General features: G+C 44.5%; 7 protein-coding genes across 7 annotated transcripts; 3 read left to right on the top strand and 4 right to left on the bottom strand.

Annotated features, from left to right (window-relative positions):
• The first annotated feature begins 4,487 nt into the window (after positions 1 to 4,487).
• On the top strand, positions 4,488 to 6,574 carry EDB93DRAFT_1132835 (aspartic peptidase domain-containing protein). Its single transcript, XM_041449014.1, has 7 exons — positions 4,488 to 4,951; positions 5,021 to 5,199; positions 5,255 to 5,284; positions 5,345 to 5,508; positions 5,560 to 6,022; positions 6,080 to 6,226; positions 6,285 to 6,574. Exons 1-7 carry the CDS (start codon positions 4,788 to 4,790, stop codon positions 6,374 to 6,376), a joined length of 1,239 nt encoding a protein of 412 aa, XP_041309674.1. The 5' UTR covers positions 4,488 to 4,787; the 3' UTR covers positions 6,377 to 6,574.
• Positions 6,575 to 6,822: 248 nt separating this feature from the next.
• EDB93DRAFT_1132831 (HCNGP-like protein-domain-containing protein) lies at positions 6,823 to 8,373 on the bottom strand. Its single transcript, XM_041449013.1, has 6 exons — positions 8,350 to 8,373; positions 8,204 to 8,295; positions 8,093 to 8,132; positions 7,746 to 8,038; positions 7,488 to 7,698; positions 6,823 to 7,332 (listed from the first exon to the last, which is right to left on the bottom strand). The coding sequence occupies exons 1-6, from the start codon at positions 8,354 to 8,356 to the stop codon at positions 7,175 to 7,177; spliced, it is 801 nt and encodes a 266-aa protein (XP_041309673.1). The 5' UTR covers positions 8,357 to 8,373; the 3' UTR covers positions 6,823 to 7,174.
• Positions 8,374 to 8,463: 90 nt separating this feature from the next.
• On the top strand, positions 8,464 to 9,950 carry EDB93DRAFT_1336069 (peptidase C13 family-domain-containing protein; the record flags this gene model as incomplete). Its single annotated transcript, XM_041455322.1, has 6 exons — positions 8,464 to 8,661; positions 8,711 to 8,733; positions 8,787 to 8,992; positions 9,039 to 9,379; positions 9,436 to 9,546; positions 9,600 to 9,950. 6 exons carry the CDS (start codon positions 8,464 to 8,466, stop codon positions 9,948 to 9,950), a joined length of 1,230 nt encoding a protein of 409 aa, XP_041309672.1.
• Positions 9,951 to 10,760: 810 nt separating this feature from the next.
• Positions 10,761 to 13,835, bottom strand: EDB93DRAFT_183158 (glycoside hydrolase family 27 protein). The gene is made up of 22 exons (XM_041455608.1): positions 13,436 to 13,835; positions 13,233 to 13,379; positions 13,166 to 13,180; positions 13,094 to 13,110; positions 12,983 to 13,045; positions 12,842 to 12,920; positions 12,733 to 12,793; positions 12,650 to 12,662; positions 12,532 to 12,593; positions 12,443 to 12,484; positions 12,372 to 12,388; positions 12,283 to 12,321; positions 12,144 to 12,232; positions 12,051 to 12,095; positions 11,891 to 12,000; positions 11,787 to 11,841; positions 11,728 to 11,735; positions 11,593 to 11,680; positions 11,427 to 11,540; positions 11,281 to 11,358; positions 11,144 to 11,230; positions 10,761 to 11,084 (listed from the first exon to the last, which is right to left on the bottom strand). The coding sequence occupies exons 1-22, from the start codon at positions 13,506 to 13,508 to the stop codon at positions 10,902 to 10,904; spliced, it is 1,485 nt and encodes a 494-aa protein (XP_041309671.1). The 5' UTR covers positions 13,509 to 13,835; the 3' UTR covers positions 10,761 to 10,901.
• A 1,394-nt stretch (positions 13,836 to 15,229) lies between these two features.
• EDB93DRAFT_1132794 (uncharacterized protein) lies at positions 15,230 to 17,005 on the bottom strand. The gene is made up of 4 exons (XM_041449012.1): positions 16,682 to 17,005; positions 16,512 to 16,629; positions 16,326 to 16,463; positions 15,230 to 16,273 (listed from the first exon to the last, which is right to left on the bottom strand). Exons 1-4 carry the CDS (start codon positions 16,900 to 16,902, stop codon positions 15,326 to 15,328), a joined length of 1,425 nt encoding a protein of 474 aa, XP_041309670.1. The 5' UTR covers positions 16,903 to 17,005; the 3' UTR covers positions 15,230 to 15,325.
• EDB93DRAFT_1132792 (Sm-like ribonucleoprotein) lies at positions 16,950 to 17,815 on the bottom strand. Its single transcript, XM_041449011.1, has 3 exons — positions 17,677 to 17,815; positions 17,499 to 17,575; positions 16,950 to 17,439 (listed from the first exon to the last, which is right to left on the bottom strand). Exons 1-3 carry the CDS (start codon positions 17,688 to 17,690, stop codon positions 17,162 to 17,164), a joined length of 369 nt encoding a protein of 122 aa, XP_041309669.1. The 5' UTR covers positions 17,691 to 17,815; the 3' UTR covers positions 16,950 to 17,161.
• Positions 17,816 to 18,947: 1,132 nt separating this feature from the next.
• On the top strand, positions 18,948 to 19,717 carry EDB93DRAFT_1102293 (uncharacterized protein; the record flags this gene model as incomplete). Its single annotated transcript, XM_041447194.1, has 6 exons — positions 18,948 to 19,019; positions 19,070 to 19,126; positions 19,309 to 19,330; positions 19,392 to 19,413; positions 19,442 to 19,523; positions 19,580 to 19,717. 6 exons carry the CDS (start codon positions 18,948 to 18,950, stop codon positions 19,715 to 19,717), a joined length of 393 nt encoding a protein of 130 aa, XP_041309668.1.
• Positions 19,718 to 23,001: the final 3,284 nt, after the last annotated feature.

Below are 23,001 nucleotides of genomic sequence, written 5' to 3'. Positions count from 1 at the left end.
TCTATGCAGGATTTCGGAGTGCATTAGGTGAAAACAGTAGCGCAAAATCGGGTCCGAATGTATGTAAAAGAGCATGTGTACTGCACCTTTTTGTAGATAACATGTAATAACATTGTCTGTAATGTTCAGTAATGCGAAACAAGTAGATACGCACCAGTGGGAGTAGATACGACTGGACAGGACATAGGGAGGACAAGTCTGATCCGAAAATGTCGGGTCCGAAACTTTCGGGTTGGGGTCGGGCATCGGGGTCGGGATCGGAATGTCGGGGATGCATCAGACGAATACTGTTTAACATGAGTATCAAGAACACGGGTTTTGAGCCCAGTGCTGCGACTGTTGTTACAACGGTCTCTGTTACGACTTGGATGGTATCTGTTGGCAATGCTCAAACAGAGCGTGTGTCGTCAACGATCGAGGACGTCCTTGGGCTAGCCCAAGGTTAGGGGTCTTACTTGGCGAGGCTTCGGCAAGTAAGATTTGACGCCTATGTCCGAATCGGGTAGCTTACGTCAAGCGGGTGCTAGACGATGAGCTGTATCTGCCAAGGCTTACGACACCCGAAGGTTAATTGTAAGATCATCGTTAATTAGAAGGATGGAAGTCCGACTAGTTAACAGGGGCTTTGCTCGTCGACGAAGTCGATGAGTAAAGATCAAGACTATAGGCTTATCCGCGAAGAGCAGATAAGAAGATAGAATATAGACTGCTGGCAAGGCAGAAGGGATCACTCTGGTGAGAGTAGGAGGTCAAGAACCAAGTAGATTCAAGTTAGAGAATATGTTACATGGTAGCGAGTTTATATAGAGGACAGGAAGCGTATTAGTGGATGATAACTCGTACTACCAAGAGAAGTAACTGGTAAAGGGTATGACCATAAAAGGAAGGCACGTTCGAGGTGAGACACGGGTGAGTCCTGAACGTGCAGATAAGAAAGTGAGTCAAAGATCAGAATAAGAAGTGAAACGCGCAGGGGCACGATCGTGCAGCTGCGGAGCTAAGTATAAGTCGCATGCGCGACTGCGCATCGAGTCATAGATCAAGAAAGGAAAAAGGCAAAGGGGATGCGTCGTGCATCCTATCATAGGTTACCGTCTGGATGGTAAGGGTAAGGGGACTGTCCACAGGATCAGTCAGGTGGTGGAATGGAGCATGGGTATGCTTCGTCAGCGAAAGGATCCAGCCAGATGTACTGGCTCTGCTGAAGTGACAGATAGAGAGCAAAGGGGAATGTGAGGATGACTGTTACAAGAACATCTAGACGCTTGGGCCCCTACTATTTTTCTCCTAATCCTCCTTGTATCAGCCCTCGCGTCATACCCTTACCCCGACCTTACCCTTGTCATCCTTGTCATCCTCGCATTCCCTTTCGCTCTCTACCTGTCGCTTCAGCAGAGCCAGTACATCTGGCCGGACCCTTTCGCTGACGAAGCATACCCATGCTCCGTTTCACCACCTGACTGATCCTGTGGACAGTCCCCCTGCCTTTACCGTCTGGACGGTAGCCTATGATATGATGCACGACGCATCCCCTTTGCCCTATTCCCTTTCTTGATCTCTGACTCGGTGCGCAGTCGCACATGCGACTTATACTTAGATCCGCAGCTGCACGATCGTGCCCCTGCGTGTTTCACTTCTTATTTCGATCTTTGACTCACCTTCTTATCTAGCACGTTCTACCTCGACCGAACGTGCCTTCCTGTTATAGTCATACCCTTCACTGATTGCCTCTCCCGGTAGTACGAGTTATCACCCACTAATACGTCTCTTGCCCTCTATATAAACTCACTACCATGTACCATATTCCCTAACTTGAATCTACTTGGTTCTTGACCTCCTACTCTCACCAGAGTGATCCTTTCTGCCTCGCCAGCAGTCTATATTCTATCTTCTTATCTGCTCATCGCGGATAAGCCTGTAGTCTCGACCTTTACTCATCGACTTCGTCGACGAGCAGAGCCCCTGTTAACTAGTCGGACTTCTGTCCTTCTAATTAACAACAATCCTTACAATTAACCTTCGGGTGTCGTAAGCCTAGGCCGATATAGCTTATCGTCTCGCACCCGCGTGACATAAGCTACCCGATTTGGACATAGGCGTTAAATCGTACTTGCCGAAGACACGCCAAGTACGACCCCTAACCTTGGGCTAGCCCAAGGATGTCCTCGACCGTTGACGACACAAGCTCTGTTTGAGCGTCGCCAACAGATACCACCCAAGTCGTAACAATGACAAGGATGACCAGGGTAAGGTCGGGGTAAGGGTATGATGCAAGGGCTGATACGAGGAGGATTAGGAGAAAAATGGTAGGGGCCCAAGCATCTAGATGTTCTTGTAACAGTCTCACGTATTGCTCTCGATCCACAACACAAAATAAATATTGGATAGTCATTAGTAGATAGAATACCATTTCAGTAACATAGCCCAAATTTTTCTATACATAAAAGTTGATTTGTTGTGTTACTACAGCATGACCAAGCACCACTAGTCTATCTCACCTAGTGTTTGTGCATCCATCACACTGTGTCACAGGTTGCCGACGTTGCCGATTAGAAGTCCGCTCCTGACCATGTGCTTTGCTCGTGAGAAATCTGTTGTGGCATGGTGGGATTTTAAAATGATGTAACGTCTTGTAGTAGATTGTCACGCCAGATAACATATCCTTCACTTGTACATCAATAGTCTGCCAAATCAACCTCGGAAGTTGTCATTTTAGCTATATATCTGTCAGGATCAATGTTCTAAGCACTTCCGAGGTTAAAATTGGTGTGAGTTTGCCTTTCCGACACTGATCAGTGTGCCAAATTGTCTCCAAACAGTGTATATTGTATCATAGCACTTGCACAACACAATTATTTAAAAAATGAAAGACATAGAAATACTCATTGACTTAATGCAGAATCATTTCATTTTTATATGCCAAAATGATTTGTCACTGCGGGCATTTCTACATGTTCCTCCACCAAAAATCCAAAAAATATTGAGTGAGAAGATAGAAATTTCCCCTTCTTTTACGTGTCACAGCATTGAAAAAAAATGATTACTGTATTAAAGATATTCCGTGTGTGGAATATACTGCAAACATTATTGATTTTCCCTCAGGGAAAATGATGAATTTTCCATCTATTGTCTTTCAAATAGCAGCTTGTGATAATGTGAATTTTCTTACCTGTGTTTTTCGAATATTCTATCTATCAAAAGTCTCAATTACTTCATCCAGTTTACTACATGTTTGGTCCAAGAACATTTACAAAACATATAATAGATAATAAATTTTATTTTATCAATGTTTTTTTGAGGAAAAGTGAAGAAACTCTCAAAGGTTCCTTTGTATATTTGGCAGGAGGAAATTTGTGAAACATTTTCTATGTTTTGTAAGCGTAAATACATAATGTTTGCAGTATATTCCTTGTGAACAACATCTTTGATACAGTAATTATTTTTTTTCAATGTTTCGACACATAAAAGAGGGGAAATTTTCTATCTTCTCACTCAATATTTTTTGGATTTTTGGTGGAGGAACGTGGGGAAATGCCCACAGTGTGTGATGATTTGCATGTGCTAGAGCAAAGCACGAACACTAAATGAGCATGAACTCATGGGTAGTTTAGGGCAAGTGGGGTCCTCCAGCTCAATGCTCGAAGGACCTGCAATCAATTTTCTCAGCCAAGATAGGACAGTTCATACGTAGTAGAAAGCCGAATCTGACAAAAGTAAGGTACCACCGAATTCTCGAGACTTGAATCAAAGAAAGAAACACACTACATATGAGGGTGGGATTGTGGTGGGTAGCTTTAAATTACGGCGCAGATGTGCACAAGCAGAAAGTGCTTAAACGCTGGATGACAGCAAAGACGAAAGGATGAAGTCCTATCTGCGATACCAGCGTTTAGGAGACTCACCCGGTCACAGGCATGCGTCATCGTTAGACGTGACGAGCATGCGCATAGACCAAGAGTCGGCCAAACCCGCGTGCGAGCATTGATTCAACTTGCTTAAGTAAATTAAAACTCGATTAAATTTTCGTCGCCATTGCAAATGTATTTCAAGCTTCGAAATAATCTATTCTGGATCATTTTGCCTATGGAAAGTCATCCAGTATAGTATTTCATGGGTATTAATATCGGAACTTCTGACAGTATATGAGTACTCGTACGTATACGGAGAGCTGCGGGGTTTGAAAAGCGTTTTCGTGAGGATGTAAGTACTTGAAACACTCCATGGACTTCCAACGCATAGGCTGTCGAATCTCGACGTTCCCGGCTTCCAAATGTTTAGTTCCAGTTTCTTTTTGGAGGAAACTAGCTTCCGCAGCTTAGCATCATCTGCTAGCAAGTGATCTTCACTGACGCCTCTTTCGAGCTTCGAAGAGATCGCCAGCTAACTAACACGCTGCATCGGCGAGGCCATGGGTCACACTACTTCCTATAGTCACTGTCTTGAATGATTTTGTTGTACGTGACGCCAAAGAAATTTCCCCCTTCTACTATACGTTGCTATGACATTTAATGAACGCACAGTTAGGGCCACTCTACGCAAGAAGCTTGTGTAGTGGTAGGTCAGTATGTAGTCAAAGCCCTGCAGTGGTGAAAATATAACACCTTAATTTGTACTAATCCGTGTCATGGATGCTGCTGATCGTTCGATGGACAGATCCGGGCCCCCTGGGCTTACCTTCGCCTTGCCGTACTGCGCGAGCGACCCGAGTAGAAGTGGATTAACAACGCACACGTAGCTGTGAAATTCTTGACTCACCACGCGTCTTCGTCCTTGCCTCCCAACGCAAGATGAAGTTTTGGTCCCCCTTTGCCTCTTTGCTGGCTATTGCAGCTGCTGCACCTAATAGCCGCGGTGGAAATATTATTCGGCTTCCTCTTAACCGCAAGAGCACTGAGGTCGCTGGGCATGTCGATATGAGTGCTCTCAATACACACCTCATTGGCGTTTCGAAGTAAGTTCAAAACGATTTATTCACAGCCCTCAGCCATCGTATTCATCGATTGCAATGCCTATCTTCCAGCAAGTATCGTCAGACATTTTCTGCATTCGAAGCTAAAACCGGTTCTGCTCACCCTTTGAGCGGGAAGATGCGGTCTTCTGTGGGAAAGCGTGGCGACGGTGTTGTTCCGCTTATCAACCAAGGAGCTGAGCTATGGTATGGTGAAATTGATGTGGGCACGCCAAAACAAACATTCAACGGTCAGACAATTCTACTGTCAGCATGGAACCTTTGCTCATTGAAGTTTACCTGAAGTATCTATCGACTCAGGAAGCACAGACCTTTGTAAGCACATGCATATACTTGACAAGAGGTTTGTCCTGATCTAAGGCCGTTTTTTGTCAGTCCTTCCGTCTGTCTCTTGCTTGGATTGCGCAGGCCACAAGATGTATGATGCTGCGCTTTCTTCTACAGCCAAGGATGAATTAAAAATAACCATGCTATCGTATGGTGCAGGTAAAGTAGAGGGAAATGAATATAGTGATGACATATACCTTGGTGGCTACGAGGTGGCGCAATAACTCTTTCTTACATCACAAGGACTAATTTTCGCTGCTAAGGCCTCCAACCAGATATTCCTTGCTGCCTCTTCGTACTCCAGCAACTTCGTATACCCGACTTTCCGGCCTGATGGTCTTGTCGGTTTTGCTTTCGAGAACATATCTAGTCTTGAGGCAAAGTCAGTTTTCGAGACAATAAGTGACAGTGGCGTACTCCCAGAAAACGTGTTCAGTGTCAAACTTTCTTCTACATCCGGGGAGAGCGAGCTCTATATTGGAGGGATGAACTCCGATCTCTACGTTGAAGACACCTTGACCTATACGGCCGTTACCGAGAAAGGGTACTGGCAAGTGAACCTAGAGGCGGTTTCGCGAGATGGCTCTACGGTTGCCAGTAACAGCCCATCTATCATCGATACCGGGACCACGATGATCGTCACAGCTACTGATGCTGCAGAGGCATACTACCAGGGTATTCCGGGTTCAAGCAGCAGTACTCAGGGGGAAATAACATATTATACCAGTTCGCCCGGCCCTTTGCAATTGATGATCTACGACTGACTTCTGACTTATTCCCTAGTTCCGTGCAACACGATCGGGTCATACACTCCCACATTTTCATTTGGTGGACGCACCTTCGACGTTTCAGAGGCAACATTCAATCTTGGCCCGGAAAGTGCTGGTTCAAGCGACTGCTTGGGAGGCATTGCTGGGATGTCAGATGTTGGTGAGTACCTCGTATCGTGTGCAGTGTACACAAGCTGAGTGTTCCTTATCCGTTTCAGACTTTTGGGTTGTCGGGGGCGTTTTCCTGCAGAACGTTTACACAGTATTCAATCAAGGAAACATTCAGGTGGGCTTTGCTGAACTGGCATAATCCTCAACCTCTTCATTCTCTATATGGACTTGCTATAAGGACAGCTCATTTTCAATTGCAAATTTAGTACCTGTGTATCACATATACCCTTATATACAGTTCTGCTAAGAATCACCATTTATTGTTTCCTTTTGTTGATTATGACACATGCCAGCCGCCCCATACTAACCGACTCAGTTCTATGTACCTGAGAACAACATATCAATTGTTTTATCACAAATTTGTGCCAGTGGCAAAATTCAACTTGATGACGCTACAATGCAAATACCCGTCAAGGTTTTATGACCGGTTGGGCTGAATCGAGCGTTAGCTCGTGGTACGCAAGCAGGTTTGAATTTGAAAAGTGCGCTGGAAAACCTCATCTAGGTCTTTTTTTTTTTCGAGAGGCCATTTGTCTAGTGGCAACCGCTCAGGAGCTTACGAATTCGACCATGCCAACTAAAACGTCGCTAACAAACGAATGTGCATTGATCGATTTCGCTTATACAACAAACTAATGAATACGGAGGGCTATGAAGTGTGCTTCGGCGGTGGAAATGAAAAGGGAGTGGTGGGTGGATCTCAAAGTGAGTCAGGAGGTGCGAAGTACGGCCGACGAAGGAAAACCGAAGAAACCGGCGCAAACGCTCCTGGTGCCGGAACATTCCGGCAGGCTGCACCCTCACATTAGTTCAAGTGTAGACTCCGATAAAGCTGATCATGGACGGTCCTTTGCGGCGTATTTGATACACTCAAGGACTCTGGAGAGAGTAATATAGAAATACGTGGTAATATACATGATTCACAAGGATATCGAGCTTAACGCAGGCGAGAGTAGGGATGGAATCTGCCACTGTGTCGTGGGGCCAGCTTGTCGTGAGTGAGGGGTGGTACCTTTCCAGAAGTGGAAAAATTGATCTGCGTTCGCTTGGACTGAGAGGAAGCAGTTTGCTCTGAGCGAGCTTTTTGCAGCGCGGCTTTGAAGCAGAGATTTAGGAGTCCAGATGCATCGCCGGGAACCAGAAGAAAAAAATTGATGATGGAACAATTTGTAGAACAAATGGCCAAAAGCGAAGGGGTGCCAAAGGCGAGGGCATGAACGAGTGTTATGACAGTAAGTGAATTTACGTACCGATGCTGTTCGCAAACCATTCAGAGCGCATGTCATCTGGATCCCACATATCCTTTGGAAAATTCGTCGTGCGCTCATCGACGTCCACAAATTCTACAAGCTTAGCATATAGATGGGGATTGCGAAAAGATCGGTTGGACATAAGCGAATCATTGAAGTGCTTGGGATGTTCAGAATCTTGCTTTAAAGCGTGAAACTGTGCAAGTTTAGTCTGAAGGATAATCAGAAAGATCCCCATGAGTGAGAGCGAAGTCGCACCTGAATTACCGGATCATATGGAGACAAAGATGCTGGTGAGATGCCCCAGTCTGTGAAACCCGGAATTGGCGGTTGTCTCAATAGTTGTCGGATATGAGAGATTTCATCTGCCTCTTCTGAAGATCCAGTTTCAACCTGTTCCGTGTTCGGAAACGCATTGGGCATAGACGCTGGACTGGAAGCTCGAAAGCTTTCTAAACTGCCTACAATCTCATCTGATGCATGAGCACGAGGGTGACCTCTCTGCTGCACAGGTCGACGAATGATTACTTGAGATTTGGGTAGCAGACGGGCTGGGTTCCATCTTCAACACGGCACATACATGTATCATTTTATAGGATGCGTACCATCTGAGAATGAGTTTGATACACCCTTCAGCGCCTTATCCTATCTCAGGAAGAATGATAGCCAACAAAGAGGGAAACAATTGCACGAGGCTGCGGTGAAGAATCTCTTACATTATTCAGATATATTCCCACACTGGTTTTCGAGGATGAAGCAACCTTCTCCTCCGAGTCGCTTTGCGAGTCGTCTCCATAGGCGTGAAGACCTTGAAAATTATAAGCGTAACGACGGTGTGTAGTTTAAGAGAATTTGTGCTTACCGTTCATGAGAGTGAAAGGCAAAGGGCAGATTGTAGTGTTTTAGAACTCCGCACCGCGTTTCCTTTGCCGAGTTGCCGTGAGTACCGATTGCTCTTCACTTGCCAGTGTTCTCCATGCGTTTCCAGCTGCTTCCCCAGGCTTGCCTCTTGTTGCTGACATGTTTCATGGCACGGGCAGCTGGCTCATGGGGTTCTTCCGCGCCTGCTGGCGAGCGCGCAGCTGATTTCTTCGGTAGACATGATTCGGGTTCAGGACACACCAACAATTGGGCAGTCCTTGTATGCGCATCTCGGTACTGGTTCAACTACAGGGTGAGCACGATTTTGCTACTATAGACCGCCTTTGCTGAGACTGCTATAGCATATGGCAAATGCCCTTGGAATGTAAAGCACCCCATCCTCAGAGTTAGTTGCTCACCACCTGATGCACCTGTCAGGTATCGTACCGTCAAGCGTCTTGGGATTCCAGACTCCAACATTATCCTTATGTTGGCGGATGACGTAGCGTGTAACGCAAGAAACAAATTTGCTGGCAGCATCTATGCAGAAGCTGGCAGGCATTTAGACTTGTACGGCGAGAACATCGAGGTAGATTATCGTGGATATGAAGTAACTGTGGAGAACTTCATACGCCTATTGACAGGTACGAATGGCCCAGTGCTGATTGGAAGTCATCTAAAGTTTTATAGGTCGGGTGGATCCCTCTATGCCACGGTCAAAAAGACTTCTGACAGACGACCACTCGAACATATTCGTCTACATGACTGGGCATGGAGGAAACGAGTTCCTCAAATTTCAAGATCAAGAGGAAATAAGTGCATTTGATATTGCTGACGCATTCGAGCAAATGTGGCAAAAGAAACGGTGGGATTTCCCGTCGCGTCGTCGTATACGAAGCTCACGATGGACCAGATACAACGAAATTTTATTCATGATTGATACTTGTCAAGCGAATACCATGTACTCTCAATCTTATTCCCCAAACATTCTCGCCACTGGGTCGTCTCAGATTGAAGAGAATTCTTACTCCGTGAGAATTCCACAACTTTGTTTTGTTACAAAATGCTTATAGTGTCGTGGATCTAGTATGAAAATGACAATGACATCGGCGTCTCCGTCATTGACAGCTATACACACTACGTCCTCAAATTCATGGAGGGAATAAACAAGACAAGTCAGGCATCTATGCAAGATTTGGTATTCTGCTCTATCACTGGTCTGATGCGCGTGCTCATTCTTCACTGTAACAGTTCGATTCATATGACCCGGTGAAAATTTACTCTCATCCAGGCATCCGGTCCGATCTTTTCCGCCGTTCCTTGGACAAGACGCTTATCACCGATTTCTTCGGGGGTGTTGCACAAGCTGAAGTCTTCCCATTACAGGACATCGTAGGCTCAAGTAACCACCATGACAAGGATCCTACTCTTCCTACTTCTTGGAAGCCAGACGCACCGTCTGTACCGGTAGTGTTGTCGGCAACCCTGCCGAAATTGACAGGCGAGATGCATGAATTGGATAATAAATGGAAACAAGTCAGAAAATGGACCTCCATCTTTGTCGTAGGATGTCTTGTATTCTGGGTTCATCTTGTACAGTAATCTCATGTCGGTTTCTCCAACCTATCCTGAGTCAGAGGCCGTGAAAATCTCACAGCTTCCATGCTTGACTGTCGCTACAACTCATGCATCATGTAGTATCTGCTCATACGATGAAGCTGACGGGTGCACTGGCTGCACGCAAAACTGTACATGCAAGTAAGATGATAGTAATAAGATTTTTGTATGTTGTTTGTATGCAACCTTGAAACAATAGAAACTTCAACAAATCTCATTCTCCCACAAGGTATGATGATACCGGAGCTCCCCCAACCGCGATTTTCTAGGAGGATAGGGCTTCCGTCCCGGATAGAGACTCCGAGTTTGTAAGGTTGCTCAAGAGGCGAGTCTGTGCTCAGCGCATGATTGCGCAAGGTGACGTACGTTGTACTTGCTGAGGAATGTCAAAAACTGCATTTCCGCTAAAAGTCGATGGTCAAACATACTGAAAAACGGTCGTAAAATGTGCCTTCATATCTTTTATGGTTGTATCTCTGGATATTCTACTCAGCGGAGTACCGATGGAGTTTCTTTGGTAGTCATCGAGAGGTGATGCCACAATGAGAGACGAGATAACAGAGCGTTAGTAAAGCTGTGGAAGGATGCATGACGTTGATCTGTGCACCTCAGGATGAGTTGACCTTGTGTTTTATGACTTTCACGGCAAGCCATGCTATTCGGCTATCCATACACGCGGCAGAGACAACTTAACCACGTTTTCTAACCACCTGACAGGTTGTCAAGCACGCTATCTGTCAAGATACCTTACATCCTACACCAGAATGGATTGAGGTATCTCGTTGCTTGGAAGAGATGTGGACAGTAATGACTTGAGCGTGGCACGAAAGACAATTCTGTCGCCCTTTATTCATACAAGGTTCAATGAAATATTGTCAACATACAATGGTGATACAAGACTCGTATACATCACTTGGAAAAGAGCGCCCTCAGAACTCATTCGTCGATACGAGTCCCGTTAGAATTCATGCACCACTCCAACACAGCACAGGGCGGCCACAAGCCATCCGGCTCGTTACCCGCGTCTTGGAGGAGCAATGCCACAACACCGTGCGGCGGAACAGCGTGCGCCGTAAAGTTGCGAACTGCAGTCCCGTTGTCTGTATGCGTCCAAAGGTCCTAGACAGACAAAGCGAATCAGAAGGCTGCAAACAACCTGCATAGGAAATGAAGGTTACCCGGACAGTGTATTGCCTGCCAGCTCGGATCCACGGTGATTCAGTCAGCCTGAAGAACATGTCGGCGGGTTCATCCAGCGTGTTCAACTGTACGAATTTTAATTGTTTGAACAGCACTTCTCAAAAAGAGCACGAACGAGCATGAACACCGTCCCATTCTGACTCTCTCCGCTCCAATATTGTGCGGGATGTGTGTCGTTGCTGACCCAATTAGGCTATCGATGCGACGTGGCATCAATGATATGGACTTCCGATTAACAGCAAACAAGTCAAAATGACTTACATTGATGCCCCACCGGAAAGGTGAGATGCTAGTGCCCACAACCGAGTCTTGATGGATCGCGATGATTTCTGGATTGGTCAGAATCTCAAGAGTTTCTTTGGTAGCAGAAGCAAGCTAAGTTGGACGTATGTGAGTGAAGGGTTCGTCAGCAGGGGATTGAACTTACATGAGTGCCGATAAGTAAAGGTGATTTCAAAAGCGCCCACGCAGTAAAATGGGACTTCGCTTCTTCGTACGTTAGGGGGCCATTACCACTGTCGATTGTGAGACGACACTCAGACTCGGCCTCTCAGTGACGCACATTTCAAGCTACAAGGACCCTTGTCAGCGTGGCCAACAGCACCGCAAAACATGACTGACGATATCCATGTCATTATGGCCGTAAAAATCAGTTGCCCACGTATAGAACGAGTTTCTGGAAGACGATGTGAATGATGATGGGGTAAGCAACGCGGCTTCCTTACTGGTTTAATATTTTGGCGATTGATTGCCAGTTCGGTTCTTGCTCACCAATCAGTTGCTTCCTCAGTGAGAGGTTTCGGGGGGTCGAACGCTTACCAATATCGTCAGTAGTCTAGAGTATTCGTTAGCTTCGAGAAATTTGTGATACGTGCTCTATCTTACCCTCCAACTTTGCCCATATCTGCGGGCCCAAGTCCAGCCTTGCTCCTGCAAAACAGTTCATAGTCCAAAAATTGCAATGAAGTAGAGTCTCACCCTTCCCCACTGGCACATGGACAAAATTAAGGGTGGTGTTCCAGATGATAGTGAAAAATCAGCAATGGCGTTTGCCATACGTTCATATCCTAGACCCGTCAGTGAGATTCTGACAGAGGTGAATAACATAAGTACATACTTCCCATAATATTCTCCCGAGTGATGTTGTCAAATGGAACTGATGTATATCGAGCGATCACGAACTGGACATGGTGTGAGTCCACGTACCAGCACAGTTATCATATCTGTAAATAATCACCATTGAAAACAGCCGTTCATATCAGTAAATTGAGACTTACTTGAGATAGTCGAAACCCCAGTCATGAAAGCGTTTCGCGTCTCTGCTAGATATGATCATGATGTAATGAGCAGGAACAGAACTGCTTACCTTGCCTCGTTCTGGAATGAGCCAGGGTATAGTTGGCATGTGAACCAACCCGAATCACTGTACTGCATGACAGGGACACAGTCAGGAGGTACAGGAATGACTGAATGTCAGGTCTTACAATGCCAGCTTTCCTGCGTGTGCCAAATAAAATTCTCAGTAAGATGTGATTTTGGAGGTATATATATATAACATGTCACTCACAGCCCAAGATTATGAATTTTGTCTGTGAGCGCCTTCATTCCGGACGGAAACTTTGTCGCATCTGACCTGGGATGTTAATACACGAACCATCAGGGGAAAATAGTTAAACCTTCAACAATATCACCCTCATCGTTTCTGCTTCTCTCTGAGTAACAATCATCAATGTTGACATAAGTATACCCAGCGTCCTAGTGATAATACCAGGTTCAGCCACCCTGAATAAGGTCATCGGACAGTGAACGATACTTGCCGCTAAGTTCAGCGATTTCATCAGCTGTGCGTTTTGTAAGATGAGATCCTCATCTATGTCACACTGAAAGATCTGAGTTGAAACCTTCAGAATTAGCTCCATAGCACTCACATGGTATGCGTTCCAAGCTGTGCGTGAGGCGCCAGGTCAGTATCGACAGCTTATCAGAACGTGGAAACCTACTGTTATAGCCCATCACTTATCACCACATAAGGTGAACGAATTGGCAAAGACTCAATGAAAAACGCACCTGGTAGTTTGGCAACTCGGTTGTCCAGTGCAGCAAAAGCAGTGTAAAGGGAGTCATGACGGTGGGCGACGTATGTGGTATATCCCAAGGCTGCAGCCAAGGCTAACGGAAGAATGATAACGAACAATCTGTTGAGCGTCGGGCGAACTTATGAACGCAGACATCGTCAGTATTCGTCGATGAAGGCTCGAGAATTCTCATACCAGTATATTTTGTGCCTCCAGCTCCATATGTAACGAGAAGGTTTTCTTGAACATGCGGGACTTCCAGCTTCATAGCTGGAGGATGTGACAGCTGGGGTTGTCAGCGTAATGGACAATGATATTGTGGGGAAATTATGGGTAAATTTCTGTTTAAACCACGGAAGCATTACGAATGCTCGCACGACGGAAGCTATATATATACACCATGGGATAAGTATATGATACATGCAGGGAAACGCAGAAAACATGCATGACGAATTTGAAGAGCATAACGTCACCAGAAAAGACAACAAATATTCACGCCCATCATAGTAGATGGTCACAATCAAACTAACAAGTTTGTCTCGACTCTCCAGTGCTGCAGACAAGACCCGCACTTAAGTTATGGGAGCTCTTGTACGGTTGTACTATAACTAGTGAGAATGGGAAAAAAATGCATGCTTGATTGCAAACGAATGATTTTTTTCGGGCAGAAGCCCTGATACTGAGTACTGATCCCCAACTTGTGCAAAAGTGAGCCAAGTAGACTCGTGTGTAGTGTAGAGTCGTGTGAGTCAAGGCGAACCGCGAAGTCTGCGATTCCCACACTAGTAGGAGTGAATGTGATGCAACAAAACCTAGGATCCCAAATTGTAGGAGCCGCAAAGCGACGCATCAAATTGGAAAGACAGTCAGTAACAAGCATACGGGCATCTGTGCCAGGAGTCATTGAAGGCATCATGCAGGAATCTGTGACATGCTCACCGCAGCACGTCTTGACAGACAGAAATCTCGCTCGTCACTGGCAGAAGGTGTCGCAATAATTCCTCCCCTTACTATGGGTTCTCTGGTGAGAAACCTAACGAGAGTTCACAACAGTGAACTTCTTACATGAATAAGTTATCATCTCTACTCATAGCCTTTCCGCCGGACCTACCTCCATTGCATGCAGATGCACACAAGGAGCTGGGCCACCATAGCTCACCGGAATTTGTAGCAGAAAAGAAAAAGAAAATCCGAAATGCCGAAATGCAGCAGAGCTTGAGTGCAGCCTGGATGCTGCCGGTGGAAGGCAGTTCGACAAGAGAACTAGTCAGTTTATTCTATCAATGACCCTACACTCGCACCCAGCTCGCACCTCGCTTCCAGGTAGAATTCCAACCAGTTGGCGCCCCCGTTTGCGGCCGTCGAAATTGTCGAACATATACAGTTGAAATGGTCATAATGCATACCGATGGGACCGCCAAAATGTTATGCGTTATGAGGAATATGCAAGACGATATTTGTCACATACTTGTGACATGTGTGACCTCCGCCAAAAGGGTGACAGAAAGTTATCAATAATTCCTACGCAAGTACATGATTAAAATGAGAAGAATTGTTCTATACATGTTTGTTTAGCGTTATGCAGTTCTTCGCGTTGTAGGTTAGTGCGAAACTTTCAAAGCTGTGAAGATAAATCAAGTGAAAATTGAGGGTCGCCATGATATTGCATACATGCAACTTCGTGCAGGTCGATTGTAGACAGCGGACTTGTCACAAGGTTTGCACTGTAAATTTAGGGACATTTTCATGTAGTATGGTACCGTTTCAATGGCTCGCTGGCTTCTATACATAGTCAAAAAAAGACAATGCAATAATAAATCTATGCGCTATGTTATTGTTCACATGCCCCACCCTATCAAATCAATACCTCGTAATGCATACTGGGTATGCAAATGTTATGCATTATGCGTCCAATTACTTGGGAACGCCGTCGGGATCCACAAAAGTTGATGCATTATGAGATTTATGCATTGTTAACACATGCATTATGACCATTTCAACTGTAGCTCACAAGACTTTGCAACGAAGCGCAGATCAATTCGGAACTTTGCCACTAAATCGAGAGGAGTCCGACAAGAGTATATGTTACAACAACATCCGTTTTGCCCACCTCGGCATCGCGATGCACTCCCGCACATTTTCAATACCGCTCATCCAGCTAACCAGTCGTTCAAACCCCAGCCCATAACCCCCATGCGGTGCACTGCCATACTTCCTTAAATCTACGTACCATCTGTATTCTTCCTCCCTAAGCCCATGCCTCCGTATAGCCTCGACCAAATAAGAGGTCCTCTCTTCTCTGAGCGACCCACCCACGAGCTCGCCGATGAAAGGAACTAGAAGATCAAAGCACGCTACAGTCTGTTCATCATCATTAGCTCGCATATAGAATGGTTTTAAGGAGGTTGGGTAATCTGTGACGAACACAGGGCCGCCGACAAGTCGTTCCGAAAGCCACCGCTCATGCTCGCTTTGCAGTGCTCTCCCCCATGCAGGCTCGAATCCGAATCCAACTCGAGAAGAAGCATGGTATTTCTGCAACTCTTTCACAGCATCAGTGTATGATATGCGTGTCCAGGGGATTTCTGGGCGCGACGCATCTTGCAGAGATTTGAGTTTTTCTTCATCGCCATCATTCCAAAGGAGGGCGTGTTCTGATCGACACTGAAGGAGGACATTTTTGAGAGACTCCTCAACCACATAGCATATGTCCCCGACGTGGTCAATGAATGCCAATTCAGCTTCGAGCATCCAGAATTCAGCGAGGTGCCGATTCGTCTGCGAACGTTCTGCTCGGAAGCAAGGAGAAATCGTGTAAACCCGAGATAGGGAGGCAGCAAGGGCCTCCAGGTGAAGTTGCGAAGACACAGTAAGATATGCTGGCTGGGAGAAGAATTCGGCTTGTGCACTCGGATCGGGCAACTGCCTTGAAGAAGGGGCGGAAGAAGTAGACAAGACACGAAACGTTTCACCACCACCCTCGCAATCGTTTGAAGTCAGGATGGGCGTGTGCACGTAATGAAAGTCTTGAGCCTAGATTTGGACGTGTCAACAACAGGACAGACAATGTGATATTCATTAGCACCTCATAATAGCTATGCAGCATCCGGAGGACGGAATCACGTAGACGCAGCATAGCAGCATTGGTATCCGTTCGCGCTCTCAAATGAGCATTGTCCCTTAAAAATTCCACGGGCAAGGCTTGCTTCTGGATAGGGTAGGCCTTTACAAAATTTCAATGAACAACTTTTTATCCATTCATAACACACACCTCTGGGTTACATTCGCCCAAGACATCAACCGCCTCGACATGTAGTTCATATGATTGTCCGCGACCCACACTTTGGACCAGATTGCCACAAATGCGGACACTGGCGCCATTGGTTAAGCTAAGGGATGCTATTATAAACGTCCACGTTCCACAATGCCTTGGAAACATACTTGTGTGGGGTAGCATCTGGCTTCAAGACTGCTTGCAGGCCGGAAGCACAACTTCCATCGTTAATCACCGCGAAAGTGACATTTTTCTGTCTTCGTACAGATTTGATCCAACCACTCAATTGTACTTTAGTCACCTGGCCAGTCGGTTGCAGGGAAGACAGTAGCTGTCGGATTGTTGGCGGCAACGACGTTGAAGCTGACACAAAACGGCGCAGGAGCATGGAAGAAATTTACACAGCCACACAGGTCCTTACAATTTTCGTCGCTCTTGTGGTAATCATTGGTATTGATCATGTATGGCTGCAAAATGACTCAAGGTTACACAGGAAGCCTGGCAGGATAACTCATGAATGACTAATACCGACCGAGTGAAATGTTTAGCTCGGTGCAATATTTTAGCATTAGCAAAAAGCCGAAACGCCGCGATATACAGATGTTAACAATGCGATAAACGAGCATGATATTTTCAAGACTGAACCATCAGAAACCCCTTCCTCGTCCCCTTCCCCTCCCTCGACCGCGCCCGCGGTCAACCAACCCTCCTCGTGCACGGCCCCTTCCGCGTGCATCATCCTTTTTCCTGCCTTTGGGTTTGGGTGCATCATCCACTAATAGTGTATCAAGTGGGAGGGCATCGGGAAGCACGAAGTAGCGTATATTGTTGCCGCGGATAGATAGGGAGTCGAGGGATGTTGGGTCCCGGTTACGGGCTGTCATTTTGACAGTTTTAAGGTGGGTATTCATCTGCATATCTACACCTGTAAAAATGGTTTTGAGATCTTGTAAACAGTGTCAGTTTTTTCTGGATCTGACACACCAGTAATTGTGCCATGGACTACAGAACCGTTCTTGAGCTCAATAGTCACGGTCTCATTATTGAGTTTCATCAAGAATCTGATAGAAACAAGGGTCAGCGCCCGATCTTTGTAATGCACAAAATGAAAGGTATCTTAAAAATGTCAGACCAAGACGAAAGAAACGTCTGCAGTATTCACCTTACAAGCTTCATGGTGGATTATGTCGATCCTGCAGCGGTAGTACTCTCTGAGCTGATCAAGTGCCGCCCCTGTTGACCCTTGTTTGTGTGGGGTAACAGTGCCGTTTGAGCTAGCTAGCGAGCCTGCAAGCAAGCACAGCTCAAACAAGTGCTTACTAAGCAAGTGAACGATCTAAGTCATGATGCGTGATATGCACACATCTTACTTCTTTCCTTCATCTCTCGCTCACTCGTCTTCTTTGAAGTTGAGAATCCGATGCTCATTTGGAAAGTTATCTGTCGAATTCTGGCACTTCATGCATCTGACAAGATGCTTCCAACCTGGTCATGCTCGCACAACACCAATACATCATTGTTATGGGTGTTTTCGTACTCCTTGACTCTATTCAATCAAAAATGAGTTCTACTCAGTTTATTCAGTTTATCAGCTTATAGCCGTGATGAGTTGAGTGATATAGTATCATACTATAGATGTCAGTGTTCCTACAGTTTTCTTCCGGCCACATACATCCACCTTCTTGTTTTCCCTTCTTTGTGATAACACATTGTGTGTCCGTTAATGTCTTGCTTATGGTTTTTGCTTGTTGTTTATGACAAGGATTTGCCCTTGACAAGGGCTTTTATTCAACAGCACCATGTTTCAATTTGGGTCCTCCTTGCGCAGGAGCATTGGCGGCTTCTTGCTTGCCTTAGTGCTATACCTTGGCACTCAGCCACATACTATGATGTCTGTGCTCCAGCACTTACATGCCCAGTGCCTCAAGGCCATTGACATGTTTTGGCACTTGTGCTCAGACACACTAATTTTAATGGATTGCTATTTGCATGATTCACCCATCTCCTGTTTTTGCCCTTGAAATTATGTCAATTCTGTGACACCCAGAATACTAATAATGCACATTTAGTCATCAGTATGATATTAATGATGCAGTGTTTTCTGATCTTGACTGATTTTTACATTGGTTATTACTGCACTAACTATCATTAATTAGGTCTTTGATTCAAACTCCTCATGTAAGGCTGCAGCAAGTCATTTTATATCTGACATTTAATTATCTCATTTCTAGGTAGTGCAGGGACTTTATAAAGTGCAGTATTGTGTGAGTTGTTTTCCATTATTGAGTTGATCCTTTTAGCTTACAGAATCCAAGTCTAAGTCAGTGTCTTTCAATAGCAACATGTCATACAGTTTGCAGCTGGCAGCAGACTCTGACTCCGTTTAACAGTGTTAAATGATACAAGACTGCATCTACTCAGGAGCCAGCATTCATGGATGAGCTCCATTGTCATTTTACTAAGTCATTGCACAAGGTGATGGAAAGTTCATACTTTAGCGATCTTGTAAGTGAGCTCTCATTGCTGAACTTTCTATGTTAACATGATTATTGTAGGTAATAAAATGCATCCAAGATGCTCATGCCAATGAGATCAAGAAGCTTTGTGGAGTTGTATGTGATATTTTTGACCTTCCATCAAAATACTTTATAAACATCAGCCATAACAGGGCTAATGTCCCAGAGATCCAATGACTCCTTGAAGTCACATCTTTGGCAAACCCGACATACAAGACATTTCCTCCAGTGTTGTTCCTAGAGTTGATAGAGGATAAGTCATTCAAAATTGTCTTTAGGAACTAGGAACTGTTGGTGCGAGTAAGTCTATGAGTGCTTTCTTTGTCTTGATTGCCCATCATCTCACCAGGAATATCCTCAGGTTCTGAAAGCTTTATTGCAGGGTATGATATCACTTCATCAAACTTCTAGTGGTTCTAGCACCCATACAAATGTAATGAAGTGGAGTGTCCAGCAAGTCACACCAGATTCTATTGCATGGGCTGCAGTTATTGTAAGTGAGCAATGCACCAATCCCAGTTACAGTCACCCTCACATGCTATCTTGTAGGTGATATTTCTACTGTTACTTGACACCAAATTCTCAAGCACAGACATTGGCAAGAGATTAACTTTAAACTACAAGGAGTTATTTTTTACCTATAAGAAAGTTCTAGTGTCAAAATGGAACATGAAACACATTGTATAAATCACATTTAATATTAACCACCATATATTCAAATCTGCATGATTTTCTAACCTGGATTCTAATTGATCATGCGCTAGCGGCTCTTGATATGGAGAGTTCAGCTGATGAATCAGATGCATTCAAACTTGCTACAAATTTTGTGATAGAGGTGGGACATACTCTTGGTCCCGTTGTAGAGACTTATTCCTGACTAGGTTTATAGACACTGTCTTTACCTTATGTTTGCTATTTTGTAGCTTACATAATCAAGTTACCTTTTCACTAGTTTCCACTACTAGTTTGAGTAGAAGTAGTTTCTTCTCTCTCTGAGCCTTGAGCTTAGTACAGAAACCCTTTAGGATTGAATACTGTCTCTTAGATATCGCAGCTAGGCAGTCAGGCCCAACATTATTCAGACTCACCATCTGAATTATTGAACCTTCAATGTTGTCAATGACATAGCCACCATCAGTCTTGCAGAGAGCAAGAATACTGACAGAGGTTTGGAGGAGGCACTTGCACCTGGACCAGTTAATCCAGATACTGTGTAGGAGAGTGTCAGTTCAACAGGAATAGTAGATGGTATACTCCAGGATGCAGAGCCCAATGAAGATGAATCAACTTAGCTTCAGGTTAAATGATAAATCTAATGGAAAGGCACAAGAAGCTGATATAGTGATAAATTGTGATGCCTAGGCTGCTATACTTGCAGAGATAAGCATATTTGATCCAAGGGGAAGCAAGGAAAACAAATCCACAGTCGTGCAGTGGCTGTGCGAAGCAAGCGACATAAGTGCGAGGCATGGGAATGTGAAATGCAAAATAGTAAAAATGCAAAAATAGTGAAAATGCAAAATGCAATAGGCAAGGGCTCAATGAATGACTACTAAAAGATTGCTAATAGCTTCTGACTCTAGCTATGGACATGATGGAGGAACTCAACAAAGGTAAGGTGTGATGTAGTGTGTAAAGAGTGAAAAATGTGGACCTATATATGTATCTCGCTAAGTGTGACTGAGCTGAGCCGAGTATGAGATAATGTATGTAATAATGTATATAAGTCAGGGTCCATGCTCTAAAATGGTGCCATATTGACTAAAATGTGAAAATACATAGCAGTGAGACTTGCTGGACAGTGGATGGATGCTCCTGGATGGTAGAGTGATGAAAGTGTGAAAAAGAGAGTGATGTGAGGGCATCATGAAGCGTGGGAAAGTATCGCCCAATATGGAAATAGCTGGGAAAAGGCTAGGGAATGATGCTGCAAGTTGGTGCCAGGAATCCAGGTGGTATGAACTGAAGTATAACATGTTGTAAGCCTGTAATAGTGTGAATCTCTACACCAAGACAAATAGTAGACAGAAGCAGACAAGAACCAGAGGTAGGAAGGCAGTCACCCTAGGCAATACTTGTACTAATACCCAGTCTTGCAAATAGTCTTTGTTATTATCTCAATTTTCTTCAGATTACATATTAGTGTCAGCTCATTTCCAATGGTTTGCTTTGTATTTAATTACTCATTGTGACTTGGTGACTCCAATGGATAAATCAATTTATATAAATTACATTGCATTCTGCTCAAAGTCTGATTTGAACTGTCAAAGGGGCTACTGCAAGTTAATGTAAATAGAAATAATAAGACCAAACAAAGCTTGTTTCAATTTGCATTGCCTTAGAATTTGAGATGACTCAACTAATACTCATAGTATTTTCATTAATTGTCAGTGATCCAAATTATTGCTACTTCTCCTAGCACCAATGACACTTTAACTGATCTCTCCTCTTACAAAATCGCAAACTATCTCTCTTTAAATATCAACGACTGTCACACAGCAACAATTCTTCAATTATGAACACCAGCACACTCCTTGCTAATACTTTATCTTCAGGCGGGTCACTTTTTAATTTTCATGACTGCTCATTCCAAGCTAATATCTGTCCCTGAAGGATCCTACAACACATCAGACTGCCACTCAGCAACTTGAGAGCACCTAGTGTTCTGAACTTAACTGTCAATTCATAGTTGCTGTATTAAATAGTCAATTCTGATTCTGAATCATTCAGGCCCCAGTCTGTTGGACCTGAACCATTGTATCATGCAATTGATGCAACTCTTGGTTTTGGAGACCAATATGTTGAAGTATGTTGCCCTTGTCTGAATTATCTGAATATTTTACTTTTGTAGTAGTACAACTGACACCCTGACATTCCCAGTCTAAGTCTGAGAGTTACTGCCAGACTTGAATGGAAGCTCACAGGATGAGCTATCAATATGATATTACTGAGCTCTGGTATGTAATATCCTGTCGACCCTCTTGACTCCAGGTCATGTAATATTAAGCTTATTGGCTAACTTTAAGTATCAGGTTGCTGTCACTGTCTAGAAGATTCTTCGCAACCACCTCTGCACCTGCATCTGCAAATACAGAAGCCCTTTCATTGTCTGGCAGGGACTTTCAAACTGTAAGAGTCAGAGCATTCAAGTCAGAACTATTACTGATCAATCTATACCTTTGGTCAAGTTTGAAATCAACATGTCTAACAAACCTCGAATCAATAGGTTGGCACAATCCTCAGAATCCTCCAGATATTCCTGATGAAGGCCACCACCATCCAATTAACTTTATGTGTGTACTTCTATTGATCTTTTTTCACTTCTGCTCACTGTTGAGTTATAGTGGTTCACAAGCATTCAACAAAGGAAAATGGACCAAGCAGACTCCTCAGGTCCTAATGGCAATCAATGTTCTGTAGCTGATCATCCTGTATTTGTGTAGGTGCCTACTCCAGAGCACCCTGCTCTTTCCAAGCCACATGAAATCCGAGTCTTGCATGCTGCACACACCCCTCATCAGTCACTGAATGCTAAACCCTCAACAGGCCAATACAACCATAGAATCTAATATTGATAGGTATTTTAAAATTACAATTTGTACTGTAGCCTGCAATCAATGTGAAATTTGAATACCTCAATCATGATTATTATGTAAGGCTCAGAGAATCTATGAGGTCAGAAATGAAAGAAAGATGGTAGTGTTCTTTCTGGTCAGAAAAGAATGCTAACTGTGCCAGAATACAGAATTATAATCTATTTCACATTATTTCATCTAGGGATAGTCACCCAGTATCCACAGTCACTTTGGTTTGTTGAATTCTGGTGCTCACCCAGGATCCTACCCATTCACAGCCAGAGAGGTTTGAGGATGGATCTACATCTGAAATGTTATGTTACATCAGCATTCCCATAGTACAGACAATTTAAACCCAGCCCAACCTTATTCCTCAACCTCTCCAGCAGTGGCTGG

The sequence above is a fragment of the Suillus bovinus genome (assembly GCF_016758785.1).
Source record: "Suillus bovinus strain UH-Sbo-P2 chromosome Unknown EDB93scaffold_14, whole genome shotgun sequence".
NCBI lineage: Eukaryota > Fungi > Basidiomycota > Agaricomycetes > Boletales > Suillaceae > Suillus > Suillus bovinus.
This window is presented reverse-complemented; position numbering and strand designations above follow the sequence as displayed.

Excerpts from the sequence above, each read along its gene's own strand:
- EDB93DRAFT_183158 (XM_041455608.1), bottom strand. The coding sequence starts at position 13,508 with ATGAAGCTGGAAGTCCCGCATGTTCAAGAAAACCTTCTCGTTACATAT. Across the intron at positions 12,001-12,050 it reads GATATGGGCAAAGTTGGAGG|ACTACTGACGATATTGGTAA; the intron begins GTAAGATAGAGC and ends CGAATACTCTAG. Across the intron at positions 11,231-11,280 it reads ATGGGACGGTGTTCATGCTC|TTGAACACGCTGGATGAACC; the intron begins GTTCGTGCTCTT and ends AAATTCGTACAG.
- EDB93DRAFT_1132835 (XM_041449014.1), top strand. The coding sequence starts at position 4,788 with ATGAAGTTTTGGTCCCCCTTTGCCTCTTTGCTGGCTATTGCAGCTGCT. Across the intron at positions 6,023-6,079 it reads GGAAATAACATATTATACCA|TTCCGTGCAACACGATCGGG; the intron begins GTTCGCCCGGCC and ends CTTATTCCCTAG. Across the intron at positions 6,227-6,284 it reads TGCTGGGATGTCAGATGTTG|ACTTTTGGGTTGTCGGGGGC; the intron begins GTGAGTACCTCG and ends TATCCGTTTCAG.
- EDB93DRAFT_1132831 (XM_041449013.1), bottom strand. Across the intron at positions 8,133-8,203 it reads TGGGAATATATCTGAATAAT|GATAAGGCGCTGAAGGGTGT; the intron begins GTAAGAGATTCT and ends TTCCTGAGATAG. Across the intron at positions 7,333-7,487 it reads ATGGTTTGCGAACAGCATCG|CCGCGCTGCAAAAAGCTCGC; the intron begins GTACGTAAATTC and ends TCTGCTTCAAAG.
- EDB93DRAFT_1132794 (XM_041449012.1), bottom strand. The coding sequence starts at position 16,902 with ATGCTCCTGCGCCGTTTTGTGTCAGCTTCAACGTCGTTGCCGCCAACA. Across the intron at positions 16,630-16,681 it reads CCAGATGCTACCCCACACAA|CTTAACCAATGGCGCCAGTG; the intron begins GTATGTTTCCAA and ends AGCATCCCTTAG. Across the intron at positions 16,274-16,325 it reads TGCTGCATAGCTATTATGAG|GCTCAAGACTTTCATTACGT; the intron begins GTGCTAATGAAT and ends GTCCAAATCTAG.
- EDB93DRAFT_1132792 (XM_041449011.1), bottom strand. Across the intron at positions 17,440-17,498 it reads AGTCCATGGCACAATTACTG|GTGTAGATATGCAGATGAAT; the intron begins GTGTGTCAGATC and ends CCATTTTTACAG.